The sequence below is a fragment of the Dryobates pubescens genome, chromosome 4 (genome assembly GCF_014839835.1).
Source record: "Dryobates pubescens isolate bDryPub1 chromosome 4, bDryPub1.pri, whole genome shotgun sequence".
NCBI lineage: Eukaryota > Metazoa > Chordata > Aves > Piciformes > Picidae > Dryobates > Dryobates pubescens.
The window spans coordinates 1243761-1265441 of NC_071615.1; the positions used below are offsets into that span (position 1 = coordinate 1243761).

The 21681-nt window shown below is 53.3% G+C and overlaps 1 protein-coding gene across 1 annotated transcript; it reads right to left on the reverse strand.

The window, feature by feature from the left end:
• Positions 1-12149: 12149 nt before the first annotated feature.
• On the reverse strand, positions 12150-16227 carry LOC104297454 (interferon-induced protein with tetratricopeptide repeats 5). Its single transcript, XM_054161300.1, has 2 exons — positions 16194-16227; positions 12150-13577 (listed from the first exon to the last, which is right to left on the reverse strand). Exons 1-2 carry the CDS (start codon positions 16196-16198, stop codon positions 12152-12154), a joined length of 1431 nt encoding a protein of 476 aa, XP_054017275.1. The 5' UTR covers positions 16199-16227; the 3' UTR covers positions 12150-12151.
• Positions 16228-21681: the final 5454 nt, after the last annotated feature.

The following is a 21681-nucleotide window of genomic DNA, read 5'->3' on the forward strand; positions in this document are numbered from 1 at the left end:
AGGACCAGACAATCCAGCTCAGGTCACACAGGAACACATCCAGACAGGTCTTGAAAGCCTCCAGAGCAGGAGATTCCACAACCTCCCTGGGCAGCCTGCTCCAGGGCTCTGTGACCCTCACAGTAAAGAAGTTCCTCCTTGTGTTGAGGTGGAAGCTCCTGTGCTGCAGCTTCCATCCATTGCTCCTCGTCCTATCCCAGGGAGCAAGTGAGCAGAGCCTGTCCCTGTCCCCTCCCTCCTGCCCCCCAGCCCTCAGATATTGATAAGCATTTATCAAATCCCCTCTCAGTCTTCTCTTCCCTGCAGGCTAATCAGTGGCAAGGAGCCCTTTGCAAGGCATGGCAGTAAAGGAAAAGGGAAGAACCTGGAGGTCTTAGAGGAGGCTCAGAGGAGACCTTCTTGCTCTCTACACTACCTGAAGGGAGGTTGTAGCCAGGTGAGGGTTGGTCTCTTCTCCCAGGCAACCAGCACCAGAACAAGAGGACACAGTCCCATGCTGTGCCAGGGGAGGTTCAGGCTGGTTGTTAGGAAGAAATTCTTCCCAGAAAGAGAGATTGGCCATGGGATGTGCTGCCCAGGGAGGTGGTGGAGTCCCCATTCCTGGAGGTGTTCAAGAAGAGCCTGGCTGAGGCACTTGGTGCCATGGTTGAGTTGATCAGATGATGCTGGGTGACAGGTTGGACTCAATGACCTCAAAGGTCTTTTCCAACCTGGTTGATTCTGTACTCTCTCAAGACTCCACCAAGCAGTTTCCTTTCCTTCAGATGCAACCTTAGCAGTCACTTCTTTTGAGAGCAGAAATGCCTTTCCATGCTGCTGCTTTGTAGCACACAGAGCTGCACCTTGACAGTGCCTCCCCATTAACCCCCAGGGGGGATAAAAAGCTCTCAAGGAAATGAAAAGGTTGCTGTGGGCAACCCCCTCCTGCCCCTGCAGCATTAATTGCAGAGCTCCCTGAGTGGCTGGGGGATTCCCCCAGCCACTCACTAACCACACTGACAAGAAGACACCAGCAGCTGGGGAGGAAGGAACCCACCTGGACTTGGCCTGAAAATGGCAGCCTCAATCAATTAATTAATAATAAAAATAATCTAACAAAATCACAGCCTTTAGCTGTGGCAAATCCTGAAGAGCTTTAATTGAGTGAAAAGAGCAGGAGCTGCTGGTGCAGAATGCAGAGCAATGAGTCGGAGCAGTAATTGAGCAAATGTGTTCCAATAGAGCTGTAATTGATACTTGAAAGCCCAGCTAATGATCTCCTCATCTGCATCAGCTGCCATGACCTGGAGGAGGGGTTAGGAGCAATGGTTTGTTAGGAATCATAGAATCAAACAGGTTGGGAAAGGCCTCAGAGATCAGCCAGTCCACCCTAACACCTCCTGGCAACTCAACCAGGGCTCCAAGTGCCACATCCAAGGCTTTGTTGAACACCTCCAGGGATGGGGACTCCACCACCTCCCTGGGCAGCACATCCCAGTGGCCAATCTCTCTCTCTGGGAAGAACTTTCTCCTCCCCTCCAGCCTAAACCTCCCCTGGCACAGCTTGAGACTGTGTCCTCTTGTTCTGGGTGCCTGGGAGAAGAGACCAACCCCCACCTGGCTCCAACCTCCCTGCAGGGAGTTGGAGAGAGCAAGAAGGTCTCCCCTGAGCCTCCTCTTCTCCAGGCTAAGCAACCCCAGCTCCCTCAGCCTCTCCTCCCAGGGCTGTGCCCCAGACCCCTCCCCAGCTTTGTTGCCCTTCTCTGGACACCTTCCAGCAGCTCAACCTCCTTCCTAACCTGAGGACCCCAGAACTGGACGCAGGACTCAAGGTGTGGTCTAACCAGTGCTGAGCACAGGGCACAATGACCTCCCTGCTCCTGCTGGCCACACTGTTCCTGATGCAGGCCAGGATGCCCTTGGCCCTCTTGGCCACCTGGGCACACTGCAGGCTCATGTTCAGCCTACTATCAACCATACCCCCAGGTCCCTCTGCCTGGCTGCTCTCAGCCACTCTGCCCCCAGCCTGTAGCACTGCAAGGATGATTAGCAGGATCAGGGAGCCTTGGGCTGGCTCTCATCCCTTCAGGTAAATCTCCTGGTTTGAGGGGAAAAAAGGAAATGAAATCTCTGAGCTGAATGAAGTCCACAGAAATGTTTGGGTTGGAAAATGCCTGAAAGACCTCCAACCCCAACCATCCTCTGCCAAGCTGGGTGCTAAACTATGTCCCTTAGCACCACATCTCTGCCTCTTTTGGCCCCCTGCAGGCATGGGGATCTAACCACCTCCCTGGGGAGCCTGTTGGCAGTGTTTGGGAACTCTGGGGGTTTTTGCATCCTCCAAAGTTAATCAAATTCTGCCAGACCTATGAAGCAAGGCACAGAGTCTGCCCTGGAGCCTGGGGGAGCACGACCCTGCTGCCACGGTGCCCCTGGGAGAATCCTCTCGGCTGTTACCCAGTGATCTCCTGACAAATTGCTGGTTTCATACCCTCATTAAGGACTCTCTGCAGCGTGGCAGATGATCTCTGGGGAGCTCTCTGAAATGAGCCTGCTTGGAAGTCTGTGGGTGGACAAGAAATTGCATGTCTGGGTTGGAAGACGAGCCCAGGCAGCAGAACTGGAAGGACAGAGCCTTGCCTGTGCCAGCAGCACTCCTCCTGCTGATGTCCTGGGGAGGAAAGGGAAGAAGGAAAGGAAAGAGAAGGTGGTGATGGATTCCCTTCAGTAGGGTCACTTCAGGAGCTGAATTTGGTGAGGGGGTGGGAGGACTGTGCAACCACTGAGAACTGGGACAAGGAGCCTCTGGAGGCCTCCCTGAAAGGAGGTCATAGCAAGGTGGAACTTGGTCTCTTCTCCCCAGTAGCAAGTGATAGGACAAGAAGGAAGGGCTTCAGGTTGGACATTACAAGAAACTCCTTCACTGAAAGGGTTCTCAAAGACTGGCCCAGGCTGCCCAGGGAGGTGGCTGACTCCCCACCCCTGGAGGTGTTTAAAAGACAGATGTGGTTCTGAGGGACATGGTTTGGCACCAGGCTTGGTAGAGTTAGAGAATGGTTGGATTGGGTGGACTTAAAGGTCTTCAGCTGAAATGGTGCCAGGATTCTGTCTCTGGAAATGGCTATTTTTGGCCAGCAGTTGATGCACTTCCCAAGGACTGTTGCTTTCTGCCATGCAGAATCACAGAACTGGCAGGGTTGGAAGGGACCTCAAGGCTCAGCCAGCTCCAACCCCCTGCCATGGCCAGGGACACCTCACACCACAGCAGGTTGCTCACAGCCACCTCCAGCCTGGCTGCAAACACCTCCAGGGCTGAGGCTTCCACCACCTCCCTGGGCAGCCTGTGCCAGGCTCTCACCACCCTCCTGGGGGGGAACTTCTTCCTCGCATCCAATCTGAATCTCCCCATTTCTAGTATCTTTCCATCCCCCCCCCAGTCCTATCCCTCCCTGACACCCTCAGAGGTCCCTTCCCAGCTTTCTTGTAGCCCCCTGCAGATTCCTCAGAGCCTTCTCTTCTCCAAACTGAACAGCCCCAACTCTGTCTCCATAGCAGAGCAGCTCCTCTCCTGTAGAGGACATCCCCTGAGCTCTTGGGTGCTGGGCAGGAGCACAACCCCAAAACTCTGTTCCTCCCCCCAGGATGTGCTGTTGCAGGCACAGCTTCCTGATGTGCAGGGAATTCCTTTCCCCTCTGTTTGTCCCCAGCAGGACACAGCCCCTGCCTGGGATCAGCCTCTTGGAGGGCAGAGATCTGCTTGTTGAGGCTGCAGTGGTGGGCAGCTGGAAGCACAGCACTTGGCCCTGTCTCTTGAAGACATTGAGCCCTTTCCTTCTGAGTGCTGCCCTGCAGCTGCTGCTCAACAACAACAAAGGACAAATTTCCTTCTCAGTCTAATTTCCAAGAGGTTTTATAGGCTGCTAACAGCTTCTACTTGCTCCATTTCCCCTCCCCCCTTCACCTCTCTAATTAGAATGTAAACTTCATCTTGCTGGGATGGAAAGTGGGATCATTTGCTGCTTCTCCCCTTTGCCTGGGATCCTTCTGGAATAAGGCCACCTGCATTCCTCTCATTCACCTTGTGCTAATTGCTAGATCAGCTCATTACTAACTGCCCCCAGCTTTAATGAGAGGTTGCTAAGGAGGTGGATTGGACAGCTCAGTGTGGTGCTGAGGAGGCCAGCAGCAGCAGTGGGTACCTGCCAGCCAGGCACCTGGGGTGTGCTGCCTGTGCTCCTCGCTGCTCTCAGCAGTGTTTGATCACAAAAGCAAAGAACCTTTTTGGTTGGCAAAGACCTTCAGGGTCATTGTGTCCAACCATTCTCTGACTCTGCCAAGGCTGGTGCTAATCCATGGCCCTCAGCACCTCAGCTCTGCAGCTCTTGCACACCTCTGGGGACAGGGATCTGAGCACCTCCCTGGGGAGTCCGTTCCTCTGCTTGAGAACCCTTGCAGCCAAGAAGTTTCTTCTAATGTCCCAACTGGTACAAGTTGAGGCCATTTCCTCTCATCCCCTTGCTCTTTGTGGGAGGATCAACCCCCACCTGGCTCCAGTCTCCTTTCAGGGAGCTGTAGAGAGCAATGAGGTCTCCCTCAGCCTCCTCTTCTCCAGGCTGAGCACCCCCAGCTCCCTCAGCTGCTCCTCCCCAGCCCTGTTCTGCAGACCCTTCCCCAGCTGCTTTGGCCTTCTCTGGACTTGCTCCAGGACCTCAATGTCCTTCTTGGAGGCAAAGAAGCCACCTGGTGAGCACCCTGGCTGCATATCTGGGCAGAGAGCACACATTTATGTGCCCATATCTCTTTAGAAGGGCTGTTGCCTGCATGCAGCCACACAAGCCCCAGCACAAAGCACTTGGAACGTGAGGGCTGAGCTTCCATGGGGCAGGAGCTGCCCAGTGCTTGGACAACCATTCCCATGGCTGGGCAGTGAGCTGTTCCCCCTCTTGAACTGAAACCAGTCCCTTTCAGTTGATCAGCTGCTGATGCTTTTAGACTGAACTCTGGCCAAGAGAGGCTCAGGCTGAGCGTTGAACTTCAGGAGCCAGCTCCTGACCCTGATCTTCCAGCTCAAGGTTTTGATGCTCACCAGAAGGAAGAGCAGAGGGGAAGTGCAACCCTTCCCACCCCAGCTACAAAGCAAGCTTCAAGCCCAGCATCCCAGGTGGTGTCTAAACTAAGGTTTCATTTTACTTAGGAACATTTGGGGGGGGGGGAGGGAGGGGAAGAGAATGAAAATTGATTTACTCAAAAGCCTTTTAAAATCTTGTCTTCATGATAAGCTTCTTGGGCTGTCTGCCAGGGAGATGTCACTGATGAGTGTTTACACCCTGGCTCAGGGGGAGGGCTTCAGCATCAGTAGCCTCTGTGAGATCCTGAACTCAGCCACCCATCATCCTAATGGGCTGGAGCTTTCATTGCCAGTTAAGAACAACTCTATATAAAGAAACCCCAGGCCAGAGTGACAGTGAAGTGTATCAGGGCAGAGGGGTTTACTGGAAGGAGTGGGGAGGGGGAAGGTCTCAGACACAGACCTCTTTCCAGTGTAATTATTTGCACAAGGTCAGGTTGTGGAAGGCTTTCCCTGGAGCTCAGCTGCTGGAGCAGGCAGGCTCCTGGGATCTGCTTTGAGGAGGGGAATAAGGTTTGTTTCAGAGTAATTATGGACCTTAGCCAGTAGCAGGTCCAGGCCTGGGGGGGTTCCACTTGAGCACTTTGTTAGCCACATGTACCAGCAGGGGTGAGGGCTTGACCTGCTGGAAACAGGTCCAGTGAGAAGGACCTGGGAGTGCTGGTGGACGGCAAGGTCAGCATGAGGCAGCAATGTGCCCTCAGGGCTGAGGCCAGTGGTCTCCTGGGCTGCATTCAGAAGAGTGTGGCCAGCAGCTCAAGAGAGGTTCTCCTCCCACTCTACTCTTAGTGAGATCACAACTGGAGTGTTTGGTCCACAGTTAAGAGAAAGGGGGAACTGCTGGAGAGAGGCTGAGGGAGGCTGGGAAGGTGCTGAGGGGAGTGGAGCATCCCTGTGAGGAGGAAAGGCTGAGAGCCCTGGGGCTGCACAGAGCTCATCTTAATCCTTTGCAGCCACAGTGCATAGGGGCCTGCTCATGGAAGACATCCAGAAAATCTCCTCCTGATGAAATCCAGGTGATGGCTCCTGCCACCTCCCTCCCAACCCCTGTGAGCAGCCTCCCACACCACATCCATCAGCTGGCAGTGCTCTGGGAAGTGCTACTGCTTCAAGTCATGCAGCAAAGGGACTTGTCACTTCCATCTCCTTCACAGGCACAAGATCTGCTTTAGAATCACATCAGATAAGGGAGGCAATCTTTGCTTTATGCTGTCTGAAGCTTGGGCTGGTTAGCCAGGGGTTCCACCAGCTGGAGGAGGTGCTGGAAGTGTGAGGATGGAGATGGATGCAGCAATTCTCTTCCCCTCTGCTCTGCCCCAGTGGGGTCACAACCACAGTACTGAGTCCAGTCCTGGGTTCCCCAGTTCAATGAGAGAAGGAACTACTGGAGACAGTCCAGTGGAGGCTGTGATGATGCAGAGGAGCCTGGAGCAGCTCTGTGAGGAGGAAAGGCTGAGAGCCCTGGGGCAGAGAGCCTGGAGAATGCTCAGCAAAAGCTGAAGGGCAAGGGGAAGAGGATGAGGCCAGGCTCTCTTCAGTGGTGCCCAGGGGCAGTGGGCACAAAATGGAACCAAGCCAGCCCCTCCTGCCAGCCAGAGCTGGCTCTTTGGACAAGAGGAAACCGCCTCAAGCTGTGCCAAGGGAGCTTCAGGCTGGCTATTAGGAGACATTTCTTCACATCAAGGGTTCTCAGGCATGGGAACAGGCTGCCCAGGGGGTGGTGGAGTCACCATCCCTGGAGGGATTTAAAACCCCCCTGGATGTGGTGCTGGGGGATGTGGCTTAGCAGGAGTGGTGGACTGGGAGCTCTGGGTGAGTGGTTGGACTTGATGACTTCTCTCCCAGCATTAAGAGTTCTGACTCTATGATTTTCCACCCCAGTGCATGGAATGACACAGTAATGGGATCCTGAGGGAAGCCAGGCGGAGTTCAACCATGAGAGTGTGAAAGCATCACTGCCTTTAATTTTTAATTGCACCTTCTCAGCTGGCTTTGGGGAAGGTGAAGTGCCCTGGAATTGTGATTGGCAAACCCACTGACCCATTTCCTTCTGCTTGCCTGGGTGGCAGCACAGAGTTCCTGTTGGGCTGGCAGGAGGATGTGCTTCATGCTGAGCAGGGGAGCTGGGGGATGAGAGAAGCCTCGAATCCTCTTCCAGGAGAGTATCTGCCAACCAGCACTGTGGATGTTGCAAGGGCCAGCTGCTCCTGGGGGTCTCCTTGCTTGGGGAGATGCTGACAGAGCTGGAGATGTTTCACTGACAGTGGGAGACCTCTGCCTGTCCTTGCAGTAATCTCCCAAGGACAGTTTTCCCTGGGGGCTCTGCTCCTCCTGGTCAGCTGGAGGCTTCTCATGAAGCAGTGGTAGCCCTGATTCTGCTCAGCCTCTGGAAAAGAAATGAAAATTGGGGCAGAGAGAAAGATGTTTTCCCCTAACTCCAAGCCAAGCTTTCCAGGGAGGGCCACTTTGGGTGAAATTGTGGGGTGAGAAGTCACAAAGTTCCTCCAAGTCACCTTTATTCCACCAGAAGCTTCTTGTGGCAGCTGAGGATCTGCCCTGGACTTACTGAGTGGTGTAAAACCCCGGAGCAGCAGGCCTCAGCTCTCCAGGAAGATGGCAGAAGCAGAAATCCTCTGTAGAGGAGGGGAGGCAGGAGGAAATCCTGCCAGATGCGATGCCTGACGTGGCTGTGCAGGCTCAGGGTGCTCCAATGCTTTGGATAATCACAGGAGTTTGGAGCTGGGCTGGCAGCTAGTGCCCAATGTGCTGTGCAGGGCTGGGGGGGAGGGAGCCCAGGACTTTCCCTGGGGATCATTTCTCCTGGAGCAGTGTCCTGGTAGCTACTTCAAACAATGCACATCCTCATCGAGGAGACTTTCTTCCCAGAAAGAGGAGTTGGCCACTGGGATGTGCTGCCCAGGGAGGTGGTGGAGAACCAGTCCCTGGAGGAGTTCAAAAGAGGCTTGGATGAGGCACTTGGAGCCATGGTTTAGTTGTCAGGAGGTGTTGGGTGACAGCTTGGACTTGATGATCTCTGAGGTCTTTTCTAACCTTGCTGATTCTATGGCTTGGATCACTGTGTCAGGTTGGCATCATCTTGATGCTCCCTTGGCACAGAAGCCACAACTGCATCCTCTGGAACTTGCTGCCAAACCATCAGGGGTTGCCCACCCCGGATGGTCCATCCCCCCCCCCCCCAATTAACAGAAGAGACAACAGCAGCACACGAAAGCCAGGGGCTTGGCTGCCTCCTTTGTTTGTCTGGGATTATCCTGCTCATTGTTTTATAATCCTCTGAGTGCCTCTCCCTGCAGAGAAAGCCACTTCCAAAACCCTGACAGGGAGCCATCAGCAGTGATCTATCTGGAGAGCAGGATTAGAGGCCTCATCCTTTAAACTGGAGAAATCAATGGAGCTTCATTGGCAGCCTTGCTGCTCCACATTCTTTTGATTGTCATTCCTGTCATTGCCATGCCTTTTTTTCCCCCCCAAAGCTTCCTGGAAATCAGAGATAGAAAATGACCTATTAAGACATCCAGCCTCCCTCAGCAGAGGCAGATCAGGAGTGATGGTAGTTTGCCTGCTTGGAGATGTGCCAACCCTCTTCAAAAGCAGCCTGGGCAGCAGGGGCAGGGAGGGGATTCTGCCCCTCTGCTCCACTCTGCTGAGACCTCCCCTGCAGTGCTGGGGGAGTCCTCAGCACACCACAGCCAGGGACCTGTTGGAGCAGGGCCAGAAGAGACCACAGCAGTGCTGGGAGGGCTGGAAGCTGAAGCCAGGCTGAGAGAGTTGGGGTTGTCCAGCCTGGAGAAGAGAAGGCTCCAGGGAGGCCTTCGGGTGGCTTTTCTATGCTTGAAGGGCTGAGCTGGGGACACCCTCTTGAGCAGGGTCTGTTGTGACAGGACAAGGGCAGATGGTTTGAACTAGAAGAGGAGAGACACCAGCTAGATGCTGGTGTGGTGAGACCACCACACCAGCTGAGTGTGGTGAGACCCTGGCCCAGCTTGCACAGAGGGGTGGGAGCTGCCTCCTCACTGGAAGCATTCCAAGTCAGGCTGTTTGGGGCTCTGAGCAGCCTGCTCTGGTTGGGGATGTCCCTGCTGGCTGCAGGAGGTTGGATTAGCTGAGCTTGAAAGTTCCCTCCCAGCCCAAAGCATTCTGTGACTGGCTCTGTGACTGGGCAGTGATATCCTGGTGGGGGGGACCTCAACTCCTTGCAGCATCTCCCTTATTCCACCTACACCTGGAAGTGAGGACCCTCGGCATGGGATCAACCCTTTGACCCCCTCGGTTAAGCAGATGGAGAGCAAGGTGGGGGTGTGAGCAGGGGAGGAAGGAACATTTGGGGCTGTAACCCAAGGGCAGTGTGTGCCAGGCTCCACCTCTGCCCTCCGAGCTGCCTTGGGGGCAGCTGCACTTCTCCCCACGGAGCAGGAGTTTGTTGCCAGCCGTGCTGGGAGCTCACAGCCCCTCCAAAGCACACCAGGCCTTTACTGCTTTGACTTCTCTTTGGGTCTGAGGGAGAAATAAGGCAGCCAGGAGCCCTCTTTTTGCTTGTTTTTAATGCATTTTATTTGGCAGTTAACAAAAGCACAAAACACTGTGATGGAGGGCAATGCCCTGCCTGCAAACCGCTGGGAGGCACCCCCACCTCCTTAGGGCTGCAGATACACTCTGGCAGAGCTGCTCAGGCTGTGTCAGGTGAAACCCCCAGGGTGGTTTTAGTGTTCTAAAGGAGGTTTGGGTTGGTGGTTGGGGGGGGGTGGGGTTTTTTGTGGCATTTTGTCGTTTTGCATTTAAGGGCTTGCAGGGCCGGCTCAGTTGCTAAGCAACTTCCCCACTGGGCCCTGGGTTTCCTTCTTCCTCCAAATGGGGAAACAACAACAGCAGAAATCCCTTCGTGGTCCCCAGGATGTGGCAAAGTCCTGTGATGGAGCTGATCTGAGCTGCAGCCTCCCCTTGAAGGGCTTGGTCCTGCTGAGGAGGGAGCAAGAGATGGAGCTCCCAGCGTGATGAGCAGGGCTCCAAGCAGAGAAAGGAGGAAGTGCCTCTGGCAGGGAAAGCAGCAGCTCCAGCACCAACAACCCCCAGATGAGCAGGAGTCACAGAATTAGGCAATTGCTTCCTCTGGAAAAGACTTCTAAGGTCATCAGCCCAACACCATCAACCCACCACCACCACCCTGTCCCAGAGCACCCTGCCCACACATTTTTTGAACACCTCCAGCCCCAGGGGCTCCACCACCTCCCTGGCAGCCTGTTCCACTGCCTGACCACTCTGGCAGGAAAGAAACTGTTTCTAATCTCCAACTTAAACCTCCCCTGGCACAACTTGAGGCCATTTCCTCTTTCTAGCACCTGAGACTAAGGAGCAGAAACCAACTCCCCCCTCAGTATGACCTCCTTACAGTGACTTGTAGAGGTTTCCCCTCAGCTTCCTCCTCTCCAGACTCCCCAACCCCAGCTGCCTCAAGGCTTGTGCTCTAGACCCTTCCCCAGCTGTGCTGACCTTCTCTGGACATGATCCAGCATGGACACCCACCCACACCACCCTCATTAGCACACAGGGATGATAACAAGGTGTTAGACGTGGTTTGGTTGGAGCAGGCTTTGATCAGCTCTCTGGCATGCTTCAGGGCACCAGGGAGGCTTTCTGGGTTGCTTGCAAGCTGCATTTTCCCACCTTGGTATTACAGGAGGGGGCTCTGTGTGATGCTCGCTGCTCTGCCCCTTGGAGGGGTGTTTGGTTTGGCAGGCCCCCTGGGCTGTGTTTCAGCTGCCTGCTGCTCACACAACCTTCACACTGGGTTGGCTTCCTTCCTTTTGGGCCTTGTTTAAAGTAAAAGTCAGAGCTGTGAGGAAAACAAGCAAACAAAATCCCCACTTCAGGTGTTTGCATTCTCCTGGCACGTTTGTAGGGATAAAGATGGAAGAGTCACAGAAGCTCAGGATGCTCTTCCCGTGCCTGTCACTCCCTGGTGCCTTTCCCAAGGGGTGGTTTGTTTCCAGGAGTCTCCACTCCACTGCAGCCATCCCCAGTGGCTTTTCATGTGCTTGAGATCACAAAAGCAGAGGATGGAAGGGGTGGGAAAGGACCTCCAGAGATCTGCTGCTCTGCTGAGACTTGCAGCTCCTGTTGCCTTCAAGGCCAGGCAGTGACTTTTTACCTCGCCTACAGCTTTGGGTCAGACCTCTGCAGGCAGACAAGTCACCTTCCAACACCCCAAGCTGGAAGGCTCACCCAGATGCCTTTATTACTTGGCACCTCTGTTAGATGAGCAAAGTGCTGTTGTAGGAGTATCAGATAGAGCTGCATTACTTTGAAAAGCTTCCTGGCTAATTAGTAGGACTCAAGGCCAATGAGGCTGATATGAATGAAGGGCTCTTCTATCTCTCCTTCCCATGTGGATGGGGCAGCCTGCTTGGCACTGCCACCCTGCTCAGCATTAGATTCACACACAGCCTTTTTCCCCCCCTGTAGCAACACCAAGTTTGTGCTGGAGGAGCTGGCAGGGGGCTGAGGGCTGTGTGTGGGGCAGGTCACACATCCCACTGCCCAGCAGTGCCAGCTGGCTGCAATTTCAGAGTCACAGAACGTTAGGGGCTGGAAGGGACTTCAAAAGCTCATCCAGCCCAAGCCCCCTGCCAGAGCAGGGTCACCTAGAGCAGGTCCCACAGCAACACATCCAGGGGGGTTTTGACTGTCTGCAGAGAAGGAGACTCCACCACCTCTCTGGGCAGCCTGCTCCAGGGCTCTGTCACCCTCCCAGGGAAAACTTTTTTTCCCTTATGTTCACAACTTGGAACTATTCTACAGATCACCACTCAAACACAACCTCTATAGCAGTGCTAGCACTTGGCTGCTATTCAGCCTTTCTAAGCAAGCTTTCTGTTAGCAAATGAGAAACAACCCAACCCCAAATCATCAATGGACAGCCATCACACCTGCAAAACTCAAAGCTGTGCAGAGTCTGTTTCGGTGGCTTGGGTTTCAGTGTTGGGTTTGGTGGTGGTTTGCCTTAAGCATGAAGGATCTGGGGGAGCTTTAGCTGGAGATGGAAAGGCGCAGCTCACATAAAGCACTCAAATACTCCTCGTTGTCGGGGTGCAAAGCAAGGGCTTGCTTGTAGCGCCTGATTGCCTCCTGGGTGTCACCACAGAGGTGATAAACAAATCCAAGCCTGCCAAAATCTGTTGCATCTCTTGAACCTCTCTGGATTCTCTGCTCTAGCAGCCTCTTAAGAGCATCTCTGCACTTGGCAAAGTAAAGAGAAGACTTCTGCGCTTTCAGGGCTTCTAGGTAGTGCTCGATGGCTTCAGGCTCTTCTTTCGTGTCAAAGTGCTTAAAACTGGCATAAAGGTAGTGGAGTAGTTGTTTGTCACTGTGAGACAGAATGTTTATCTGGAATGCTTTCTGGAAAATCTCTTCTGCTTCTTCATACCTCTTTGCTTCCACATACATCTTTGCCAGGTCCATGTGGCAAAAAAAGAATTTGGGGTTTTTGTCTATGGCTGCCTTAAAGTGGGAGATGGAAAGCTGGATGAGTTTGTCCACTTGCTCTGCAGGTGGGTACCTCACAGCCTCCCTCAGCTGATTCAACTCTGACCTGTAGCAGACTGCCAGCTGGTGGTGCAGGATGGCAGGGTTTGGGGTCACTGCTAAGGCCTTCCTCAGCAGCTCCACCGCCTTGCCCACTTCTCCTTTCCTCCTGTAGAACTTGGCAGCGTACCGCAGGGTGTAGGGAAGGGCAGGAGCTTGCTTCAGCGCCGCCTTGATGTACCTCTCCCCTTCTTCAGTCCTCTGCATGTCCTGAAGCTTCAATGCAAGCAGGACCACGATGAAGGTGTTCTCTGGGTCCAGTTCCACTGCACGCTGCAGGAGCTGGAGGGCCTGGCCGTGGCTGTTGAAGGGGCACTCCAGGCGGTACACGGTGATGGCGTAGCCGGCGTTGAACTCGGGGTTGTCTGGTTCCCTCTGCAGGGCGTCCTCGAAGCAAACCTTTGCCCTCCCAAAGTACTTCTTCCCAAACTTCATGAGTGCCCACCCTTCCTCAGCACAGATCTCAGGAAACTGAGCCTTCAGCTGAGGAGTGCTTGGAAGCTCCTTGCAGGTGTTCTCCACTTTGCTTACATACCTTTGAGCGTCTTCGTACCTCTCCATGTGGTAGTAGACCCAGGCATAGTTCCCCCAGGTGACGATGCTTCTCCTGCCAATTTCCTCTGGATGGCATCTCTTAATTTCTTCTTCAGCTTTCTGGAGATGTGCCAGGGCTTTCTCATTTGAACCCTTTAGGTGAGAGATGTAGGAGAGCAGGTTGCAAATGGTGATCCTGGACTTGGTGAAGAACTCGTGCTGGTGGCCTAATCTCTCCTCTAGCTCGTCGAGCTCCACATCTTGCTTCAGCAAAGTCCATGTGAAATAACATTCCAGCTGCAGCAGGGAACTCCTCAGGGAATTCTTGGAAACAGCACTAAAAAATAATCAGTAAATAATCAAAGGTAACCCTGCCAGTTGAATCTTGCTTCTCTTGGTTGTAACCTGGGCATGGTGGACTAGGTGATCTTCCCAGGCCCCCCCTTCCAGCCCCCTAACACTCTGCACCTCAAAACCAGACAATACCTCAGCAGGTGCTAGTAGTCAACAGTACTTCAAGCTGCAGAGCTGAGAGCTATTTGAGCAATTCTCCTTGCCAGTGCATAAGGGCTCCTCCTGCACAGAGAGGCTTGGGGATGTTACCAGTGATAGAGGGATCCAGGCACCAGCAGCAGTGTGCAAATGGCACCAAGCTGAGTGGTGCTGTCGATACCCCAGAGGGACAGGATGGCATCCAGAGGGACCTGGACAAGCTGGAGAGGTGGTGCCCAGGTGAACCTCATGTGGTTCAACAAGATCAAGGGCAGGGTCCTGCACCTGGGCTGGAACAATCCTCACTGTCAGTGCAGGCTGGGGGAGGAGGTGAGAGAAAGCAGCCCTGAGGAAAAGGACTTGGGGGTGCTGGACAGGAGCAGGCAGTGTGAGCTTGTAGCACAGAAGGCAAATCACATTCTGGGCTGCATCAAAAGATCCAGAGAGGTGATTCTGCCACTTTGCTCTGGTGAGATCTCACCTGGAGTACTGTGTCCAGGTCTAGAGCCCTCAATACTGAAAGGACCTGGACCTGATGGATTGGGTCCAGAGGAGGGCCACAAAAATGCTCAAGGGGTTGGAGCACCTCTGCTGTGGGGACAGGCTGAGGGAGCTGGGGGTGTTCAGCCTGGAGAAGAGGAGGCTCCAGGGAGACCTAACAGCAGCCTGCCAGGACCTGAGGGGGCTACAAGAAGGGTGCAGAGAGACTGTTTGCAAAGGCCTGCAGGGACAGGATGAGAGGCAATGGCTTCAAACTAGAGCAGAGCAGATTGAGATTGGATGTGAGGAACCAAGTTCTGCACCAGGAGACTGCTGGAACACGGCAACATGTTGCCCAAGGAGGGAGGTTCCATCCCTGGAGATATGCAAGATGAGGTTCAACAGGGCTCTGAGCAACCTGCTCTAGTGGAGGATGTCCCTGCTGAGTGCAGAGAGGGTTGGACTAAGATGATGTTTGGAGGTCCCTTCCAATCTAACCCATTCTATGTGAGGCACTTTCAGTTCTTCTGAGGTGAAAAGGAACTGAGAGTAAGTTTGTGTTATTACAGCTCACAGGATGTTAGGGGTTGGAAAGGACCTTTGAAGATCAAGTCTGACCCCCCCCCCTGCCATGCTACTCCCTGCCCCCTCCCCCCACTTTATGCTACCTTGTTAGAAACCTTTGGCTACAGTGAATAGCACACAAGAACAGACACTGGCTCCCAGATCAGCCAGCTGCAGGGATAGCTTGAAGCATTGAAGCAGTCCCATTCAATCCAAGACAAACCATGAGCTGGTTCTTACAGCCTCACCTGGGAACCAGGAAAGTGTCATGGTTGAAAACCACAGTGGGGAGTCATTAATGGCAAGCCATTTGTGTGGGGGGGAATTAATGTTCCTGAATGCCACCACAACTGACTCCTGATGCAAATGAAACACAATTTACCTTAGTTCAACATGCAGCCAGTGAAGGCAATGCACTTTGCAGCCCTAGCTCTGTGTGTGTGTGCCTGTGCCCAGGACAGGCTGCAGGACATGCAGCCCAGAACCTGTACAGGTGGCAGCTCAGTGGCTTGCTTTTGAGAGTCCTGTCAGCTCCTAAGCTGAAGGCAACCTGCAAGCAGAGAAACCACTGGGGAAAGGGGGGGGGGGGGGGGGGGGGGGGGGGGGGGGGGGGGGAAGCCCAAATCATAAAACCAGAGAATCATTTCAGCTGAAGAAGTTGGCAGCCTGGCAAAGCTAAGTCTCAAATGCATCCCTGCCTGCCACCCACTGGGCTGGACACCACCCATACTTGCAGCCTGGATTTCATCCCTGAGCTGCATGCACTGAGTTTCTCTGTCAGTCAGGTCTGTTCCCTGCCAGAGAAGCAATAACAATTACAACATTTGGTAGCATCCTTATTGTCTTTTGATTCTTCCAGTAAATAGCACAGGATCACAGCTCACAGGATGTTAAGGGTTGGAAGAGACCCAAAGGGAGTATCCAGTCCAAGCCCTCTGCATACAATCCAGCTCAGATCACACAGGAACACATCCTGACAGGGCTGGGAAGGCTCCAGAGCAGGAGACTCCACAACCTCTCTGGGCAGCCTGCTCCAGGGCTCTGGGACCCTCACAGTGCAGAAGTTCCTCCTCATGTTGAGGTAGAACCTCCTGTGCTGCAGCTTCCAACCATTGCTCCTTGTCCTACCCCAGGGTGCAGCTGAGCAGAGCCTGTCCCGTCCCTCCTGACCCCCAGCCCTCAGATACTGATAAACATTGATTAACTCCCCTCTCAGTCTTCTCCAGACTGAACAGCCCCAGGTCCCTCAGCCTCTCCTCCCCAGGCAGTGCTCCAGTCCCCTCATCATCCTCGTAACATTTTCTGCTGTTCCAAGCCCCTCACTGATTACCCTGATGTAAATAATGAGCGTTCTGTACCCGTGGCACAGCAGAGAGAGAACTCCCAGCATCTTTCAGAGGCTGCTTTGCATACTTACCTCATGGTTTCCCTTCTCTGCTCACTCGTCTTCCGTTAGCTTGCGAGCCAGAGCGGTGCTGCTGCCGATAGGCTGCCGCCGATAGGGCTTCCCTCTTATGTGCTCCAGCACTGACGTCGGCCCCGAGTCACACTCGGGAAGCCGAAACTGGGATTCGAGGCTGAGGGAAGAAGAGCTGCAGAGGAAACAGAAACTGAAGTTTGTGCCAGTAAAGAAGAGCTACAGAGGAAACAAAACTGAAGTTTGTGTCTGAGTAAAGAAGAGCTACAGAGGAAACAGAAACTGAAGTTTGTGCCAGTAAAGAAGAGCTACAGAGGAAACAAAACTGAAGTTTGTGTCTGAGTAAAGAAGAGCTGCAGAGGAAACAAAACTGAAGTTTGTGTCTGAGTAAAGAAGAGCTACAGAGGAAACAGAAACTGAAGTTTGTGTCTGAGGGAGGAGCAGCTACTGGGGAAGAATAGAATCTGGAATGCATTTAAGAGCAAACAGCTCTAAGGAATGGGATCCAAGTATGCCAAGGGTCACAAAGTGCTGCTTGTGTTGAGTGCTGGATCAGAGCTGTGTCTGGAAACAGAATGTTTCCCATTCATATCTTAATGCTTTTTAAACAGGGAGAAGTGGTGATGGTGGTGGTGCTGCTGCTGACATACCTGCTCTGCCATTGTGTGGTTTAGACCAGGCTTCTGTCTTCATCTGAGAGTATGACTATGGAGCTGGCCCCAGTAACATGAATATTTATATCAGAGGATTGAATTCACTCCATTTGCAGCCCCTCTTCACAGGCTGAGTATAAGAAAGGAAGGAAGAATCCCAGGATGATAGGGGCTGGTAAAAGACCTCTGGCCTTCATCCAGTCCAACCCCCCTGCTAAAGCAGAGTCACCCACAGCAGCTTGCCTAGGATCACAGTGTCCAGATGGGTTTTGGAACCTCTCCAGACAAGGAGAGAGAGCTCTCCAGCAGCTCTGCAGAGCTGCTTTAATAGAATAGGGAATAAACCAGGTTGGAAGAGACCTTTGAGATCATCATGTACAACCCATCACCACCTAATCAACTAACCCCTGGCACCAAGCACCCCATCCAGTCTCCTCCTAAACACCTCCAGTGATGGTGACTCTACCACCTCCCCAGGCAGCCCATCCCAAAGGCCAAACACTCTCTCTAGGAAGAATTTCTTCCTAATCTCCAGCCTAAACCTCCCCTGGCACAGCTCCTGCAGGTCAGCCTCACCTGTACTTCATGCCTCAGCTGCACTTCATCCCTCACCTGCAGGACTTTACAGCAAACTTTGTATTTCCCCGAACCAAGCCATTTAACCCAAGGAAGTGCTACCAATTAGTGGCCACAAGCAGCAATAATTCCTTTGAATGATTTGAATGAATTTCACTTAGTGGCATTTCCAGTAACAGTGCTGGGTACAACCTCACTGCTCTGCCTCTTCGTTCTGGGGCAGAAGAAAGTTGGGGGGCAAGAAGGAATGGCCTCAGGCTGCACCAGGAGAGGCTGAGGTTTGACATTAGGAAATGTTTGGGGTTGTCACTATAAGGGTTGCCAGCCACTGGAACAGCTCAGGGAGGTGGTGGAGTCACCATCCCTGGAGGTGTTTAACAGTGGTGTGGATGTGGTGCCTGAGGGTCTGGCTTAGGATAGGATAGAATAGAATAATAGGATAAAAGAATAGAATAGACCAGACCAGGTTGGAAAAGGTCTTTGAGATCATCAAGTCCAACCTCTCATCCAACACCATCTGATCAACTAAACCATGGCACCAAGTGCCTCATTCAGTCTCTTCCTAAACACCTCCAGGGATGGTGACTCCACCACCTCCCTGGGCAGCACATCCCAATGGCCAATCTCTCTTTCTGTGGTGGGCTTGGCAGAGTAGGGTTAATGGTTAGACTTGATGATCTTAAATGATCTTAATGAACTTAAATGACTCTCTGATTTTATGATTTGGGCTTTTTTCCCCCCATTGGCTTCACTGCTTGCAGGTTGCCTTCAGCTTGTCTGTCTCAGGAGCTGACAGGACTCTCAGAAGAGAGCCACTGAGCTGCCATCTGTACAGCAGGAAGCTGTTAGCAGCTCATCGTTGCTAGCAGGCACGGGCTGCAGACACAGAGCCAAGGTTGGCAGGTTCCCCCACCTTCCAGGAATGTCAGCAGGGCAGGTTTAGAAGAGAACCAGGGTCAGAGCCTTGTAAAGCAAGCTTTTACAGGAGGAAAAACCACAGCAGCAACCAACCAAACAAGCCCCAAGCCCCTGTTTCCATAAAAGATGAGCACAACATGAGCAAACCAAGTGCTCTTCCTTCTCCCTCAGCAAATGCTTCCCTGCCTGCCTTGCAGCTGAGCTAGGGCAATTTTGTGCTGGTGCATGTGGCCAGAGAGTGATGCTGAGCAGGAACAGATGGGCAGTGTATGCAAATGGCTCCAGTGAAATGGAGACTAATGAGTTCATGGTGACCCAGGAATCCCACCAGGGAAGGTGTGGGGGTGGCAGGGCTCAGGCCAGAGCTCTCTGTGCTGCCTCGCTAAGGGATGGACACAGGGGGGAAGAAAGACTCCTCGAGAGGCTTTGCCTGGAACTCATTGGTACCCCAATGCCAATGTGCTGCTCCAGGTGCAGGGAGAAGCCCTCTGGATGAACAGCAACATGAAATGTTGGTGTTTGTGTGGCTTGCAGAGGCTCTGTCAGCGCTCCCAGCGCAGACCCACCACAGATTTGGGGAGCAGAGCTCCCTGCAAGCACACCCAGGGGCATAAGGATTTACCACTCCAGGACATTTGCATGCAGGAACAACCATCTTGAGAAGCCAAAGCTCAGCAGCACCTTTGGAAGGGTCTGGTGTGCTTCTCCCACTGCCCAGTTGGGGCATCCTGGTCTGCACCTCTGTTGCCAGCCAGTTCTCGCTCATCCTGCCCCAGCTGGATCTGGCTTATAGAATCCCAGCATGGGGAGGGTTTGAAGGGACCTCTGGAGATCACCAAATCCAACCCCCCTGCTAAAGCAGGGCCACCCACAGCAGCTGGCCCAGGAGCACCATGGCCAGGTAGGTTCTGGGTCTCTCTAAAGCAGGAGATCTCACAACCTCCCTGGCTCCAGCATGCTCAGAATAAAGAAGCTTTCCCTTCAGTTCAAGTGAAACTTGAGTGCTGAAGGAAACAATCTGGGGTCCAAAGCTTCTTCCCCAGTGGTTGGTTTGCCACAGCAGTAGGGTGACAATGGCAATGCCAACTTCCACCTGGTGCCCTCAGCCAGCTTCTGATGGAAATTTGCATCTACAGAGGGCAAAAGTCTCCTCTGGAGAGATGCAAAACCTGCCTGGACATGAGCCTGCTGTGGAAGAACCTCCTTATCGGGGGGGGATTGGACTGGATGATCTCCAGAGGTCACTTCCAGCCCCCACCAGGCTGGGATTCTGTGGCCAGTCTGTAATTCACCCCCCTCATTACAAAGGGAATTTGAGGAGGTCCTTTGCTGGCAGAGAGCAGATAAGCTGGAGAAAAGCAGCCAGGCTGCTTATCAGCTGCTGAATCTCCATGGAAATCGATGGGACCCTGCCAGTCTGCATCAGCTGAGGAGCTGCCCTCTGTGTTTGTGACACCAGTGTCAGCAAGGAGCTGCACAAAGCAGGGAGCATCTCTGCCCAGAGGAAACATTGCTTTCCAAAAGGCTGTCCATTGATTTAGCCATAAAAGAGAGCAGAGTTTTAAGCTGCATATGAATGGAGACTTTATTATTCCTTATCTACTTTGTTGTTCTGTGGTGGCTCAATTTGTTTGAGCCAGAATGGTACAAAAATGCACTTTAAAGGCCCTAATAAAACTGGAGTTAACATTACACACAGCTTGAAACCTTGGGAATTGACTGCAAGGCAAAGGAAAGCTGCTCCAGCTCTCCCTCAGTAAAGGTTGCTGGAATTAAGCATGCCCTGCAGCTTGTCTGCAAGGCAACCTCCAGCACTCCAAGGGCACCCCAGCCAGGCTGCTGAGCAGCCCAGGTCCTGCCATGCACTGCTGGCACCATTGCTGAGCAGAGAGGAGGCTACCCAGGACCCAGCACTGCAAGTTCTGTCCCCAGGAGCATGGAGCTGCCCCCAGCCCAGCTCACTTTCTGCTGACAGAGGTGGGATGAATGCTCAGCTAAAAGATGGGGAAGAGAAGGAGGAGTAAAGGGTTCAAATGAGGGCCACGAAAATGCTCAGGGGGTTGGAGCAGCTCTGCTCCAAGGACAGGCTGAGGGAGCTGGGGCTGTGCAGCCTGCAGGAAAGAAGGCTCCAGGCAGACCTCACAGGAGCCTGCCAGGACCTGAAGGGCTGCAGGAAGGCTGCAGAGGGACTGTTGCCAAAGGGCTGCAGGGACAGGAGCAGAGGCAATGGTTTGAAATGAGAGCAGAGCAGATTGAGATTGGATGTGAGGAACAAGTTCTGCCCCAGGAGGCTGCTGGAACACTGCAGCAGGTTGCCCAGGGAGGTGGCTGAGGCTCCCTGCCTGGAGCTATTCAAGATCAGGCTGGAGAGGGCTCTGAGCAGCCTGCTCCAGGGGAGGATGTCCCTGCTGCCTGCAGGGGGTGGGCTGGATGAGCTCTGGAGGTCTCTTCCAACCCAAAGCATTCTATGACTCTATGACATAAAAGCAGAATCTCTCTGTGCTTCTGTAAATGGGAATGGGAGCAGAGAGAGCCTTGTGCACCTCTTGCTGTCTCCACCAGTCCCCTTCACATCCCATAGTAACCCCCATTACTGCATCTGCCTCATCTATTTTTCAGCATCCCCAGCACTGCATGGCTTGCTCTCCCTCCCTTCTGTGGAGAACCAAAACACCCTTTTAGCCTTTTGATAGTTTAGACTTATTTGTTCTCATGCCCAAATTGTCCATTAGCTCCAAGAGCCCTGCTCTGGCTCTAATGTTTCCCTCTCCCGATGTATTCATAGCCAACAATCATCTCCCTGCCTCTGCTGCCTCTGAGCATGGCTCTTGTTTGTTGTTTGATGTCTGAGACCACAGCAAATGCTTTAATGTTCCACTGTTGTCTTTATCACTGTAATTGCTCCTCAGGATTGAGCTGCACACACTCATCACTCCAGCCCCTGGATGAACATCCATCCTTATTGTCCCTCCCGACCTTGCCTCCCGTGGCAGAGCTTGCTGGGACACCTGGCAGCCCCTCCGCGGCAAACTGCATTGTCCCTGGGAGGTGCTTTTGGGCAGGGGGTTGGATGTGTGGGGCTCAGGCTCCCAGTCTCACACAAACCCTGGCTCAGCCTGGGGCCCTGAGTCCTGCCTGCCTGCCCTTTAAGGCACTTTCTCTGAGCTCAGCTAACATTTCAGTGCTGGTGTCCTAATACCAGATGGAAACATCTACCAAGAGAAACAAAAGGTCACCCAAGATGAACCTTTCAGCTTTTCTATTCAGAGGACTAGAGACAACACCTCGAGTGGCACAGCTGCTGAGATGCTTTTAAATGAGTTTTCACAGTGGGAAGGGAC